Genomic DNA, 13,061 nt, shown 5'->3' with positions numbered 1-13,061 from the left:
TGAGCTGAAAGAGGGCAAAACCACTGTATGTTTTGTGTGCATAAAGTTTTGAATCAAGTACGTATTATATTTACTCTCTGTATTTATTATGTTTTTCTAGCTCTCTTTCAACTAATATCTACATTACATAACTCAAACACGCAACGAACAGACATAAAATAATACGCAATACAAATATCAACAAGAATTCAGAATTACACAGTGTGCACAATGTTTGTTCAGCATATATTAATGTTCAAATTCCAATGTTGTGTCGACTATATTACACACCAAAACATACAGAGTAAAAGTCTGTCATTTATAAATAATACAAAACAACCACCAGCCACTTCTATTGCACCAAAGAGAAGGAACTGTAATAGATATAAATTCCTAATTAAGGAAAGAGAATGAATGTAATATTATTCCCGCTATGTTTAAGGGGTTAGATACAGCTTACAGCAGTAAAATTTTTGGAAATATTCAACATTTTTTTCCTCCATTACTGTATCTTGTACAATAATTAAAATTTATATATTTTTTTTCAACATTCAAAATGGTGGCAGTTCACTGTGCAGTGATGAAGCATTTCCCTCATAACTCATAAACTTATTAACTTTTTCATGTTCTCTCTCTTTTATTTTATTGCTGAAACTCATGCTTATAATATCATGCTCTTTCAACTACATTCCTTAATAAATAATATTTTTTTGTGTTAGAAGAAAATACTTCTATTTGACCAATTTTTAAAATGAATTTATTTTTTATCAGACAATCTATCAAAGGTAGGGAAGTGACCTTGCATCATATTGTAGATATTACATGCATAAATACACACAACAAATTTCATCACAGAATTTTGGATAGTTTTTGAGTTATATGTAATTAATTTTTTTTAATCGTAAAAATATTTTTTAATATAGCAGAAGGACAGTGTTTTACACATACTAATTTTCATTATTGTAAAAGATACAGTATTAGAGGAAAAACATGTTGAATATTTCCAAAATGTTACTGCTGTAAGCTGTACCTAACCCCTTAAATGAAAGTGCAACTTTGCATCGGATCCAAGTACGAAATCTGTAATTTCATGTGAATCAGTTACAGAATGAATCCGTCTGATGATTCAGAAGCAATCACTGCAGATAGATGCCCAGAGAGAAGGCACGCTCCAAACCACTTTCATGTAAAATACGTCTTTCCATTTATCGAGTATGTGAACCCGTTCCGCGATCCATGGTGAAACAAAAAAGTGACAAAATTCCAAATGCTTACTGTTACAAGATTATGAGCCACAGTCACATGGTATTAGGGCATGAACCAATGAACTAGAGTGACCACGATCATGATGCCACATCCCCCGGCTACGAGCGTCGAAGCCGTATATAAAATTAGCGGTCTCGCGAGAACTCAACTCTCTAAGTAATGTCTCAGTATCGGGAGTAACTACTAACCTGTCCGACCACTCATTTGATTTTGTAATTGCGAGTCCTGCAATATTAAAGTGGCAAAATACACGCAAGATACATTTTGAGTGACCCATAGTGGAAAATTTGTTATGAACCGAGACTAATTTTGGAATGTACCTTCATATGAAGATAAAGTATGTCGCATGTCTTTAATTAATTGTTCATTTATCATAGACGCATAACCTCCATTTGTAAACCGAAACAAAAACAAAAAATTCAACATAAGCCTAAATGTAGTTTTATTTCCCAAACTGGGTGACGTATTCTACATGCCGATGTATCCCTGATACAGCGCAGACATTTTTCTGTTAGCCTACTTGTGCTACATAAAGATATGGAAATAGATTTTGTTCCAGTATTACATTACTTTCTTTTTATGACGCGACTATGTCTTCATTGGAGCTACAGATAGGGAAAGTGGTACATGTTTTATGTAACAAAGCGGTGATATACTCTGATATGGAACAGCCCATTCGCGGTAGTACTGCTGCCGGACTATGTAACAGGAGGCAGTGACGTCATGTTTTGAAGAAATGAAACTATATGAGGAGTCCGTTTCATACAAGAAGAGTATCGTAAAAAAATGAAGGCATAGAATGGGTCCATCTCGTACATGGAATGATATCTGGAATGGAATTTTTAATACAGATTAAATCTTTATAGTTAAAAATTTTATTTAATACTCTGAAACGTTTTCCGTACTGCTCGGTATAGCCTGAAAATTATATACAATCTTATACTATATATATATATATATATATATATATATATATATATATATATATATATATATATATATACATATAGTTTATGTTTTATTTGCATTAAAATAATTAATTTCTTTTGTGTTTTATTTACTGTAAATTAAAATTAATTAATTGCTTTTGTATATGAAGAGCACAGGAAAAGAACGTGCTTTGTCCACTTTATCAAATTTTTTAGGAGAGCAATTTCAAAGTTTGAAACCGAATTCCATGGATACTAACGGAGATATTAATGAACACTGAAGTCAGTATGAAAGAACAGGTTATCTGAATGAATTTGAATTTAAGTTTGCATCCTTATTTTTGAAAATTGTAGTTTTATTGACATTTACGTAAAGTAATGTCATAAGTTACAGGGAAAAAACGTGCTTCTTATGTACGGAGGAATTAATTTTAGATTAAATATTACAAGTAAAACTGTTCTCTTCCGGAAACGTGTTTGTATTGTGTGTATAGAAATTTTGAATTAACATTCAGAATTTCAAAATCACGGGATTGACAAACCTTTAAATGATAACATAAAGTTAAACATTTTCTCGTTCCTTTTTTAACTTTTTCTCTAATGAAGTGGAGTGGGGCATAATAATAATAATAATAATAATAATAATAATAATAATAATAATAATAATAACAACAATAATAATAACAATAATAATAACAATAATAATAACAATAATAATAATAATAATAATAATAATAATAATAATAATAATAAAGATCACTTTTGTCACAAAATGCGCAGGGCCTCATAAGAATAAAACAAGATCAATTCTGTCCCAAAACACACAAGGTATAATAATAATAAAGATCACTTTTGGCTCAAAATACACATGAACTAATAATAATAAAAATCACTTTTGTCCCAAAATGCACAAAGCCTAATAATAATAATAATAATAATAATAATAATAATAATAATAATAATAATAATAATAATAATAATAATAATAAAGATCACTTTTGTGCAATTTTGCCCCAAAATGCATGGACATAATAATAATAATAATAATAATAATAATAATAATAATAATAAAAATAATAATAATTTATTTATTTATTTTTATTTATTTATAATATTAATGTGCGAAACAACAGCACAAGGCCAATACTTGCTCACTTTTGACTCAAAATGCACAGAGCCTAATAATAATAATAATAATAATAATAATAATAATAATAATAATAATAATAATAATAATAATAACAATGATCACTTTTGTTCCAAACTGCACAGGACCTAATAACAATAAAAATCACTTTTGACCCAAAATGCACAGCCCAGTCTAGTGTGGAAGGTTTGTGTAAAACACACTATCTTCGTGTCCACGAAATTCCTTCAAAATCTGGAGGTCCTAATACTTTTCCTTCGATATTACCAGAGAAGTTTCTTTGTTAGAAATAATGTTACCGATATTTAAATTATTAGCGGATATAAAATAAATTATTCAAAATAATTTGTGTTTTGCCTCTGTAAGCAGGACATGGGTATTCTTCAGATTGCTGCTCTCGAAATCGCAGTGAAGCTCTCACCACCGATGAAATCCTAGTTCCATTACACATATCACGATGTTGAATGAGGTGAGGGTGTTCTTTTATGATGATTACCCCTCTGATGGGCCTTGTAAGAAATGAATATTTCCTCAAATATTTCTTCTGCAGAAATGACTCCCAACTTCCCATCATATCTTGATTGAACACCACAACATCAAAAGGCGTAGGTTTACTTCGAGCTTGTACCATGATCCGCACCCAACCCATTGGAAGTTCTGCTACTGCTTTTGTATTAGTTAGTCCTATACTTTATTACATTCTATAAACGAATGTTTCATTCTGTTCATAAGTTTCAATTCGTTCACAAGATAATTAAGAAACTTCAGAACAATATAATTCTTGCTCTGGCCTGAACATGAATCACAAAAATTTTCAAGATATCCGCTTTGTTGTCCATTATTCCTGTCACAAAGTGATTTAAAAAGGATACGACTTCATTGGCTCCTTTTCTACCATTATCTTCAGTACAACTAAAAAACACTGAAGTTTCATCTGAAATTTGATGAATATTGAAAGAGTAAACAGATAATTGCCTTCTGTAATACTAATGGACAACATTGATACTAATGTACGGTAAGCATACATTTTTTCGTAGTCCATGAAAATTGCTTCTGTTTCTTCAAACTTCCGACTTCTTAAACGAGCATTCCTCTTTCTGGTATAAAATATTTCAACTTTGAGTTTATGGACCTTGTTGTTACTGGTGATCTTATTAATTTATTCCAAAACTTGTTTCTTCATGTTGCCATCTAAATTATTATCAGTCAGTCTTGCATTCAGCACTTCCATCTCAGCTGTGTACTTATCGTATGCATGTATCACTCCTTGGATATCCAAATGCTATATTGAATTTGGTGTTGAACATTATTCTGTATGTTTCATATGAAATTATTAAATTTTGGTATTTTTTCTTGAACATTTCATACATCTTTTTCACTGATAGTTCTTCTGGGAGATACAATTTATTGGTCCTTCCATTGCTGTAATGACTGATCGCTTTCGATAAACTGCAATTATTGTAATGAGCCCAGTCATATGTAATGATTGTTGATTCCAATCTTCTAAATCATTAAATTGCCTTATAATACTTGATCTTTCTTCAGCACTTACTTCCTCGAAACACTTTAACTAACAGTTGCAGTCTTCTCCTACTTCATGTGATTGAACCCTTAATTTCTTCATGATTGCAGTCATTCTCCCTCGTACTTTCTTTTTCTTAACACTGTTAGAAGTCGAAGGTCTCTGAGTTCCATCCTCAGATGAAGTACTCAACATTCAATAATATAATAATATTAATAATAATATTAAAATTTAAGTGACAAATTTACAACACTTATACTTCTAAACTGAATTTCTCAAACTAAAAAGATTTATACTTGTACATAAAGTTTATGCAGCAAGAACGAATTTTCTCATTATAACAATAATGAAAAACAATGGAATATTAATTTTACTCCAATTCCCTTCTTCCTGCTATAAAATGCATGCCAATCCGTAAGGAAACTAAAAATTAAATCACAGAAACAGTGGACAGAGCACATTATTTCCCTGTAGTGAGAGGACTTAGCACGTTCTTTCCCTGTACGCCAAATCTAAAATCTCTTGTAGCACTTCGACTATTCACATTATCACATTGGTCGATTAATAACTTTAGACTACATGGAATCCTGCATCTCATAGCATGCATAACTCATTTTTGAAAAAAAGTGGACAAAGCACGTTCTTTTCCTGTGCTCTTCATATGTTATTGTAGATTATTTTTTTTTATTATGGTTCACTTTTATTGTGTGGGATATTTTATTAAATTTTATAACTAGAATTTTTTGTTGTACCTTGTGTATCAGGTTTTAAATTTTATTATATTTCTTAATACTACAATAAAAAAACAAATATTGGACATAGAAATTAAGAATTGAAATTAAGAATAGAAACATTTGAAATGTGGATATTGAGAAGAATGGAACGTATGAAGTGGACAGAAAGAATAAGAAATGAAGCTGTGTTGCAAAGAATGGATGAAGAAAGAATGATGGTGAAACGGATCAGGAAGAGGAAAAGGAATTGGGTCACTGGCTGAGAAGAAACTGCCTACTGAAGTATGCACTGAGAAATGTTGAACGGGAAAAAAGTTCAGGGCAGGAAAAGATATCAGATGATAGACGATATGTAGATTGTATGCAGAGACGAAAGGGTTATGGAAAAGATGGAATACTGGAGAATGATGGGTTTGTAGTGAAGGACCTGGGCAGAAAACTAGGAATGAATAAATAAATATTACAATATTTTAGGTAGGAAAGAAAGCAATGTTGTTGGGCAAACGATGGTGTTTTTCATTAGTTATTTTTGGATTTCTATAAAATTACTGTTTTGTTGATTAGAACATTTATGATATTACTAGTACTGCTACAAGAATTTTGAAATTTAAGACCATGGTTCTATCATAGATATCAGGATACAGATAGTCCAATATTGTTATGAAAGCAATAGGAGTCTTTCTCAAGATCTGAGAAAATTTAGAACACTTGTCGATGTAAGTACACTTGAATACAATCTTTTTATTTATTTTGAGCTAAGACACGAATTTATTAACTATGTGAAATTAACGAATTCAGATATGCGAAGAAATTACAGCTGTTCATTGGCAACATTCACTGTAGTCGTTAGAAATGTTTGAAGATTTATTTATTAAGTTTAATGCCTCCACTTCAAGATATTTCACCAGTTTAATTCATTCTTCTATATTTTATTTGTTTATATTTCGCTTGGTGTTTGTCTAGTAGTATCTTCTTGCAGACAGCATTATGTGTGATTGCCTGTATCAAATAGTTTCCCCTTTTACAGGCTGAATATATAAATAAATCAGGGGCGAATGCTAGTCACGAAAGTTAGGCTTGCTCTTTTATTCATAGGGGAAGATGGGAGGATATAATAATTAATAATTAATAATCAATAAAAATAATCAGACCCACATAAATAATTAATTTTATAATTATGAAATCATTATGAGTCATGGATCATATTCGCTTATCAGATGTAGAAGTTCGATATAATATAACAAACATGGCCAACAAAACAGTTTATTTAGTTTTTTCGACCCTGCTAACCAATATACATTGTTGTATTGAGCTGTACTGAACGAGCGCACATATTCTCTATAATGTCTGTCTTCTCTTGAATAGTCCTTCAAGAAAATGGATTTAATAATAAGGTTTCAATGACACACAATTCCGAACTCATTGCAATTCTTCAAATTAATGTTTAAGAATTAATAATACATGCAGCAGCTAACATATCCATTCCGCTCATACAATTACATTGCACTCGCAAATCACAGCACATTCCGGCTGCCAATACTGGTCTGTGTAGCTCTCGGACCAGAGCTTCAAACAACACATAACAGAAGCATGTGCGCCTAGAACGGGCCAAGGAGGAAGGCACTTGCGCGCGCATCATATTCTCGCTATTTCTACGTCTTTCCTGTAGCTCCAAGAAACGAGCAAGCGTTGCGATATTTGCGGTGTGCAACCTGCGGATGGTATTACGCCTATACAGTATTTCAAAACTCAAAATAAAGTTTAATGTACATAACGCTATTTTGAGAAATACACATTCTACGAAAATATTGGGCTTGCGCAGCAAGCGTAGCATGCCCTGAGAAATCGCCCCTGAAATAAATTAAGAGATTCGGCTCGGCTCAAGTAGACGCATTTAAACGCAGCCATTTATGCCAAGACGTCTGAGCGCGAAATGTTCTACGTTTAGGCTTGAGACAAAACGAGGTCAGGAGCAGAGAGTGGCCGAGTTTGACAGCAACGTTGCAGACTACAGCAATGTAAGATACGAAAGCATTGTCTCGTGTGTTCCTTGAAGTGTAATATTTCCTGTTTGTTGCCTTAGCAACGTATTAATTCTTTTATTTGCTCTTTCGCTTCGTTTCTCAGTCTTCCAATATCCTGTATTGCTCACAGACGTGTCTCAAGTGTTGATACTTCTTGATAGACCTACAAGGGCATCTTTGTAATCAAGTTGAGTGTTCATCTTCTGTCATCGACTAACGTTCCATTATTTAGGTTTGGAGGAAATCCTTGAAGCCTCTGTTAGCAACAAGAGCAATAACAATAACGAAGACGAGAATGGATAAAGTAAAAAGAAAAAATAAAGAGAAAAAGAAGATACGAAATGGAACACAAAGGATTGAGCATATTGGACGATAATGCACATGAGATTTGATTTTGAAACGACAATTCTGATTCCACTAGCCGAATTTTACATAAGAGTTAAGGCATAACCTACAAATTTCATATTAATTACAGTCCTGGGTTCGAATATAGGTCAGGGCATGAATTTTTCTGCTAATATTATGTCTCAGAATGACTTTCAACCCGATGTATGCATCAGAGACATGATTAGGCTTTGTATTCCAGCTATATAAAAGCTGAAGTTAGACACATCAGGTATATACTTGGTGAACAATCCTTCGCGCACCCGCGCTTTTAAGGCTTACGGCTAGTCGTAGGAACTAGCTGCTAAGAATGTTATAAATTCCCCGCCTTCACCGCGCTCAAGGTCGCGTCAGGCGTCAGTGTGAGTTGAACGCTTGCAAGATGAGCACTGTTCTTTAGGCGACGTAATACAGTGTGTTAAGTCAATATGGCTCAATTCAGGTCAGGTTAAAAGGCCATGAACTATTGTCATGATCCTCTTTCTATTGTTATACTTTATATATGGCTTATAATTCATTTAACTGATTTCAACTTTCAATGTATGTATGTATTTATTTACACTGCAAGTGGGCAAGCACCCGGTGGCAGTGGTATACACAATATAAACAATACACAATAAAATGATAAGCAATACACAATAAAATGATAAGCAATACACAATAAATTTACAATACACAATACAATTTTATACACAATACAATAAGAATACACAATATAATTTAACGCAATAATAATAAAACATAAATAAAATACCTAATTTTACATTACAACCTACATAATTATGTATAGGCCCTACATAAGTTTCAATAGTCTTTCACTTTACTCTCATCTCACTCACTGTAGTGGCACTATGACGCATTTCACTGACACTTTAGCACACATTTCACTGACACACTATAACATATTTCACTGACACTATAGAACACATTTCATTGACGCTATAAATTATCACTGATGATTATGATAATGATTATGATAAAAATTAAAATAGTGATAATTACAGTACCCTATGTAAATTTCCATGCGGCATTTGTCTTTTCAATGAGGGAGACAGTCAGCTTGGTCGGCTACGGGATTTGAAACCCAGATCTCTCGAATGCGGGTCTATAGCGTTACCACTGATCAATAACACTACTATTACGCCTATTATTATTATTATTATTATTATTATTATTATTAGTATCATTATCATTATCATTATCATTATTATTATTTTCATATGTTCGACAATACGCCATGTTTGGCTGACGTGTTGACATGGCTCAGTTTTCAAGGACCGAACCCTGAACGGATTCATGCACTTAGCTTAATTTGGCGCACTGTGAGTCCGCTCTGTATATTGTCGTTGTTTCTGCAATAACTCCTATGTGCAAAATATAAAATTTTTCAGTAGGAAGAAAAAACATGGCAGCCGTACATAGAAGACTGTGAATTCTTACATTTCCGAAACGAAGAAATATAATTACATATAGGAGATTTTATTATTTGCTGTATCAGTATTAAAGTTATTTAATAGCGCAAAAATCTGAAAAATCAATAAATATGTCACATAGGAGTTATTGCAGGAACAACGACGATATGATATGATTGTTCCAAGTCCGACTAGTGGCCCAGGTGGCATTCGTGAATATATGCTGACAGATTGGCCATTTGCCTCACTTCTGCCGTATGTCCTATTCCCAAACAGTTACCAGATAAGTCCCAGAGTCCAGAGTGCAAAGTCCTTAAATATTATATCAGCACCGGAGACCCTTACCGCCCGCAACACTTCACACTACTCTATTTTAACTATTTCAGATGATAAATGAAATGAAGAGAGATGGATTTTTTTATATTTTTATTTAAGTAGGTTATCATACGACGCTTTATCAACATCTTAGGTTATTTAGCGTCTGAATGAGACGAAGGTGATAATGCCGGTGAAATGAGTCCGGGGTCCAGCACCGATAGTTACCCAGCATCTGCACATATTGGGTTGAGGAAAAACCCCGGAAAAACCTCAACCAGGTAACTTGCCTCGACCGGGAATCGAACCCGGGCCACCTGGTTTCGCGGCCAGACGCGCTAGCCGTTACTCCACAGGTGTGAACAAAGATAGATGGAGAGTGTTGGTGGAATGAAAGGGGAAACGGTAGAACCCCGAGAAAAACTCTCTGCAAGCTGAGCTTCGTCCTCCAGAAATTCCATTACGACCAGACCAAGGGTCGATCTCAGGGAGTCTGGATGGAAGATCACTGCGCTGAGTTACATTAACCACGCTATCTCCGTAACGACAAGTCATGAAGTGTTTGTTCCCATACTTAGCCTAACGAGTATTACGCGCTCTATTCTGCATTGCAGTTATTGGACGGAATTTTGCAAACACTCTATATAAACTTACCAGAGAAGGCGGAAGGAATTGAGGTGAGGAACAGCTTCTGGCTCCGCACCGGGACTCCGGTCTCAGGGTCCTGCATCTCCCGCACCAGCCCCTCCATCTGCAAAAAACCAGATCACGGTTATATTCACGATTATGGAGTTTCTTCACGGAATATAAACATTCCCTGGCATTCCATTCTTGCCCACAGCTACAGCTCATGCATTTTGTCAAGACACTCGCAATGTGCAGTACGGGAACAACGTTTCTGTGGAGGGGGTAGGAGTAAAAGGGAAGGTCGGGCGTGTGTCTACCGAGCTCAAGGAAAAGAATAACCCATTCCCCTATAATTCGTAAGTAGACTCATCCGATCTCGTGCTCAGCTCTGTAGGAAGAGTGGGGAATATCTTGACAAAATGCATGACATGGATAAATATATAATAGGATGCGAAACTGCAGTCAGCACCATCTGGCGGCGGGGGGCTGAAATAAGATGATCAGCGCCCAACGTCGTAGGTGGTGAACATTAGAACTACGTGTTGGGTACATTACCCAGAGTTCTCTATTTATCCGTTCGAGATATTGCTCGAGGAGACGAGATGGCAGACAGAAACGTGCTAATAAGTGAACATAGAGTGATACGTGTGTGTATAAGCAGTGTAATGTTAAACAGTGATGTTTATGGACGTTGTAAAGACAGTGTTGTTGAATGTATTGTAAAGTAATAGTAATATAATAAATTGAACTATCTAAGTCGTTCTTGCAGACTTTTCCATTGCGCAGTACAATAAATACCCAAGGAATACAATCCCAATTATCTAACCTTTTGCTTTATTTTTTGTCTCTGTCTGGTTATATTTTAATTGGGTAGTGTAAAATAGATGTCTCTTTTATCTTCCTGTTGGCTCCGGTAAGAATTTTCAGCAGAAGATGCTGTGAGGAATAAAAATGTAAATGTTTTATTTTAAATTGGGTTAGTTTTGAATATCGATGAGGGTGGGAGGGAATACTTTCTGCACAGTTCAAAATTTTCGTCACCAGGTGCGCTGCTAAATGCATGGAGTAATTACTCTTTTCGCTACTTGGTGCGCTGCTAGATGTAATAACGCCCCTGTCCCCAACAGGTGGCAGCAAGATCAATTTCTACAATAGCGCCTCTAGTATCTGTTACAGGAAACTCACTAAGTTTCGCATCCTATTGTATATTTATCCATGTGCATGAGCTATACATGCTGCGAACATAGACAGTTCTTAGTAATCATCGGAAAAATACAGTAAGAGATGTTCGTGGCGTTACTAGGAAGTTATACCTACATTTTGTCAAACATTAATCATGTTTTAATATTCTTCAGCGACGGAACATGGTTTAATAACAGACGATGTTAAAGTAAAAGATCTTGACTCTCGATTAAAAAATTAGCAGAGCTGAAAAGCGTGTATTTATTTTCTTATATTAATTTTTTTATGAGTGAGCCATTGTCATTGCTATTGCAAATCAAGATTCGGTAAAATCATGTAGGGTTAACTCAATACCGAGAGAGATACAGCATTTTATCAAGCTATATTGGAAATCAACAGGAAGAGAAAAAGAAATATGCTGGGCCACTAGCTATGAAGAAACAGTCTACTGAAGGATGCACTAGAAGGAATGGCGAACAGATGAAAAATTCGGAGCAGAGAGAGATCAGATGATAGACGAACATGGATCGTATGCGTAGACTAAGAGGAAGGCGGAAACTAGGAAAGATTGGAGAATGTTAGTTTGTAGTGAAAGACCTCTTAGGCAGAACATTATGAGTGAATGAGTACTAAAATAGGGTCACAAATTTTAAGAATTGTTAATTATACCAAAAATAATTGTCTGAAGATTAAATTCTTTTACATTCACGTAAAAAAGACATAAATAGTTGTTGTTTAGTCAATTGTCAGAAGACAGGTTGGAACCTCATAAATGACACCAATAAGGTATCACTCACAAGGCAATTAAACCAGAAAATAATGGGGTAGGGTGGCCAGTTTCTTTCCCCCTCCATTGCATACATCGCTGACTAGTAACATATTACACTCAGCAGACTTTAGATGTGTACAAACAATTGTTCTATCTCTGACACATATCGTCAAGTGACATGTACTGCCTGACAATAGTAGGCCTATATATCAGCCAAAAATTAAATAAATAGTGTGGTGTGAAAATTTCAGTATTTAAATTTTTTGGGGTTACGACCTTTAACTGTAGATATGGTTATGTTAACATTAAAAATAATTGCTATTTGAGAACAGGAAATCTCAAATAAATTTAGGAGAAACCCGTACCTTAACATTTGAACCTGTTTTTACAACATTAAAAGTAAATTATTCGTTTTTCATGCAAGATAATGGCAGTGTACATGCCGTCAACCATTCAACTATAGCAGGGATGCAAAAATGTGCTACAATTGTGGCACACGTTATAAGCCGAAATACGTGACTCATTCCTACCTTTCAACCCCATACGTCATTGGATATTTTAGAGGGAGAGGAAATATGTATTCAGTGTACTTGCGGACGTCACAGACACGTAATTCAAGGCCGGGGATTGTGGACGGAGAACGAACTCTTTCCCCATATGTCCACTCCCAGTTATGTATTCCTGAACTATAGTGATGTCTTTCGTGATTAAGTTACGAAGTTTTCTAACATTAGTAAATATCATCTTTTCTAAATATTCTCCGGACTTTAC

The 13,061-nt window shown here is 34.5% G+C and overlaps 1 protein-coding gene across 3 annotated transcripts in view; it reads right to left on the bottom strand.

The window, feature by feature from the left end:
• The window catches only part of LOC138710710 (regulator of G-protein signaling 9), a 493,358-nt gene that overhangs the window by 89,989 nt on the left and 390,308 nt on the right, over nt 1-13,061 (bottom strand). For all 3 annotated transcript variants that reach the window (XM_069841776.1, XM_069841777.1, XM_069841778.1), the window contains exon 3: nt 10,367-10,463. In XM_069841776.1, the coding sequence (XP_069697877.1) occupies nt 10,367-10,463 (97 nt within the window). The remainder of the gene's footprint in view (nt 1-10,366; nt 10,464-13,061) is intronic.

The sequence above is a fragment of the Periplaneta americana genome, chromosome 12 (assembly GCF_040183065.1).
Source record: "Periplaneta americana isolate PAMFEO1 chromosome 12, P.americana_PAMFEO1_priV1, whole genome shotgun sequence".
Lineage (NCBI taxonomy): Eukaryota > Metazoa > Arthropoda > Insecta > Blattodea > Blattidae > Periplaneta > Periplaneta americana.
Note: the sequence above shows the minus strand (reverse complement) of the source record. Positions and strands in the feature narration are given on the sequence as shown.